Below are 3,185 nucleotides of genomic sequence, written 5' to 3'. Positions count from 1 at the left end.
TATTAAGCAGAGGGCTGCAGACAGAGTCTGCAGCACGACAAGGAACAACAAGAATAATGATTTTATGAAGAAGCTTAGTTAACACGAGTCTCAGAACGTAACAACAGTAACCATTAATGACTAGTAACTACGTTGTATGAATACCTACTCTGCTCCCACTCTGCCATCCCTACTTAATCTGCAATACCTCTTGGCGCATGGTCTTGAGCATATTGCGTAATTATCCAGCGTTGACAAGCCTAATGGCGTACTAGTTAGCACGGAGTGTGCTGAGTCGCTCTGGTACCCTTGGGGAAATGCCTCTGTGAGGCTCGAATTCCACCGGGTAGCGCATTGCCACAGCTCATTGTGGAGTCGGGATATAGCCGCACGGGCGTTCAGGAGCAGGGGGTAGATTGTTGTTCCACGAAGAGGCAGGGTGACCTTTACATTTTTGTCAAAACTACCCGAAAGGGAATATTAGGTGTCATCTCCAAGTTCCGATTGGACAATTGTCGGCCGTCGAGAATGCCGGTTTCCGTTTCTTGAGACGAGTACTCGTGCCACGCCCCACTTTAATTAGACTACATCCCACACCGTGAAACGCCAAAGGCCGCAGCTACAAGTCGCTACACGCATAAGCTTGGCAGCCTTCTATCATGAATAGTCACCGCTTGCATCGCTAAACTTTTATAAAGTTTCAGCAACAAGTCATCCATTTAGTAGTGTCGAAATTACGACTGCTCGTGCCCGGTCCACCCTTTGTTGGGAAATTTGACCCTTGACCCTCTCATAAACAACTATCATGAGATCTCCCTTGGACGACAGCACCTAATGCTCCAGTTTAGGACCTTCAGTTCATCTATAAATTCACACTGTATTGCCAGACTCGTAACCCAGATTCATCACCCGAGATTGTAAACTCATTTTGCTTGCCGGATCCCCCACACTCCCTCCAAGGCTGGCGCATGCCCACTCCATGCTTAAACCACCTGCTTCTTAGGCATTAATAAAGATTCTAAGGTTAGATTATACAAGGGAATTGCTAGACGGACATGACACTTTGGCTAATCGCGAATGAGTCCTCCACGGGCATGAATTTTACCACTCGTGATGCGCCCAAACAATTTTCGTTAAGATCCCTTGCATTCTGCCACCTCCACCGCAAGTACCTAGGCCACAGCTCACTGCATAAGGCGACCAAGAACAGCCTGTTGTGTCAGCGCAACAAGGCCATTCTATGCCAGACAATACAAGTGAGACTAATTGCTCCGCAAAGAGAGCGTTCTTTTTGTGTGACACAGATCCTGCAGGTGGTTACGGATTGGCAGTGAAGGAGACAGACTATCTATCCATACTCGGGCTACCCTTCGTATTACCTGCTTAGTGTATTGTCTTTGAGGCGGCGTCTTCAGGGAGCCTGACTCATGAAGTTCACATGTTCGGCTACCTCAGTATCCATCGCTGCTCTTTTTAAGATTGCACAAAGATGTTTCGCTTAGATTCGAGATGCTTGGATCCGAGATGAGCATAGGGGCGTGGATTATGCTCTCGAGTCGTCAATATTTGGGCATTTTTGCAAGTATCTCAAGCTGCTTCAATGCTTCAACGTCTCAATGCATATATTAGGTGGGATAATAAATACAGCACGTTGCCCATCCAAATCACTATGTTGCGACCCATAGTCAATATTGACCTGAGCTATCTTGAACATTTCTCTTATACAAACCCACAATTTGCAATCTATTAAATATTCCTGTCTTTAGAATGGTACGCAAGGTTGCTATTACATTGACCGCCGCGTTTTCTGCTGCTGTAGAAGCGGTAGCAATTATCGACAAGCGGATTGTAGGCGGAGAAGATGCTAAGGACGGCGAATTTCCATTCATCGTCAGTATCCAAGATAATGCGAGGACTCATACTTGCGGAGGTAGCTTGTTGGACAGTACTACTGTTCTGACCGCTGCTCATTGCATTGGAGATGGAGGAGGTCTTGGCCTCTTCGTGAAGGCAGGAACGCTGGTAGCTCTATCCACATTTCATTCATCATGTTATCCCCTTCGGTACCAGAGCGTCTAGTACCTCATTGAGGCTGACAAAATGGTGAGAAGATGCATATAGCTAATAATTTTACAGAGTCATGAGACAGGTGGAGTAGATGCAAAAGTTGCATACGGAAAGGTGCACCCTAATTACGAACCGGGTTCGCGTAAAGGATCTGGTCCTTTTGGTATTAATGACATTGGCATCTTGAAATTATCAACTCCGATTGAGAAGAGCGAGACGATTGGCTATGCGACGCTGCCGGCGAACGGCTCGGATCCCGTAGCCAATTCCATCGCAACAGTGGCAGGCTGGTAAGTGCCATTAAGATTAGCACTACCAGAATAGAAGCTAACTAATAGGCAAGGGGCACACAAGACTTCGCAGGCGGCGGATATGGCTCTCCAGTTGACAGACTTAGCAAGGTTGCCATTCCTGTTCACGCACGCGAAGACTGTTCAAACCTTAGCCCAGGTGCGGCTGGTAGAGACACAGTAGTGTGCGCTGGGGGAGATGGCAAGAATATATGCAGGCTTGATAGCGGCGGTCCTCTTATCGACTCGGAAACGGGAGAGTTAATCGGTCTCGTGTCATGGGGCATAAAGGATACACAAAATACCATCTGCAACCTGGCTCCCTCGGTGTATACCAGGGTTGGCAGCTACATCCCTTTTATTATGGAAAATCTTGGGGCATCTGGCTCTGGTCTTAATACTGATTCTCAGATCATGACTGTAGCCGACGAAAAGTCCACCCAGTCGCCCAAGTCAGTAGATCAACGGCTTCAGGACCACTGCGGCCGCCTTGGAAACGACAAGGGTGCCTGCTTGTACGCCGCACGTCGCTGCACAGGCCAAGTGAAACCCGACACTGCGATCCAGGAATTCCTCCAATGCGTTGACAGAGTGCAAGTCTGCGCGGACCAAGGCTTTAGCTTTGACCAATGCGTAGCCAACGCGAGGGTGTGCAAGGAACAGGAGAACTTGCCTCTTGGGGATCTGGCAAAGCTTGCTGGGTGTGCCAAGAAAAGTCCCTAAGTGAGAACGATGTTTTCAGGGACATACTTAGATTCAACACAGCAACCATAGAAAGCCAGCTACTTGCCATTAGTTGAAGACCAAAGCCCTGTTGCCGCAGGGTTCCGATCAATTACACCAAAAATA

At 48.0% G+C, this 3,185-nt stretch overlaps 1 protein-coding gene across 1 annotated transcript; it reads left to right on the top strand.

Annotated features, from left to right (window-relative positions):
* Positions 1–1,746: 1,746 nt before the first annotated feature.
* On the top strand, positions 1,747–3,059 carry MAA_11795 (uncharacterized protein; the record flags this gene model as incomplete). The annotated part of the gene is made up of 3 exons (XM_011412983.1): positions 1,747–2,001; positions 2,116–2,336; positions 2,390–3,059. 3 exons carry the CDS (start codon positions 1,747–1,749, stop codon positions 3,057–3,059), a joined length of 1,146 nt encoding a protein of 381 aa, XP_011411285.1.
* Positions 3,060–3,185: the final 126 nt, after the last annotated feature.

This window comes from Metarhizium robertsii (genome assembly GCF_000187425.2).
Source record: "Metarhizium robertsii ARSEF 23 chromosome Unknown MAA_Scf_31, whole genome shotgun sequence".
Lineage (NCBI taxonomy): Eukaryota > Fungi > Ascomycota > Sordariomycetes > Hypocreales > Clavicipitaceae > Metarhizium > Metarhizium robertsii.
This window is presented reverse-complemented; position numbering and strand designations above follow the sequence as displayed.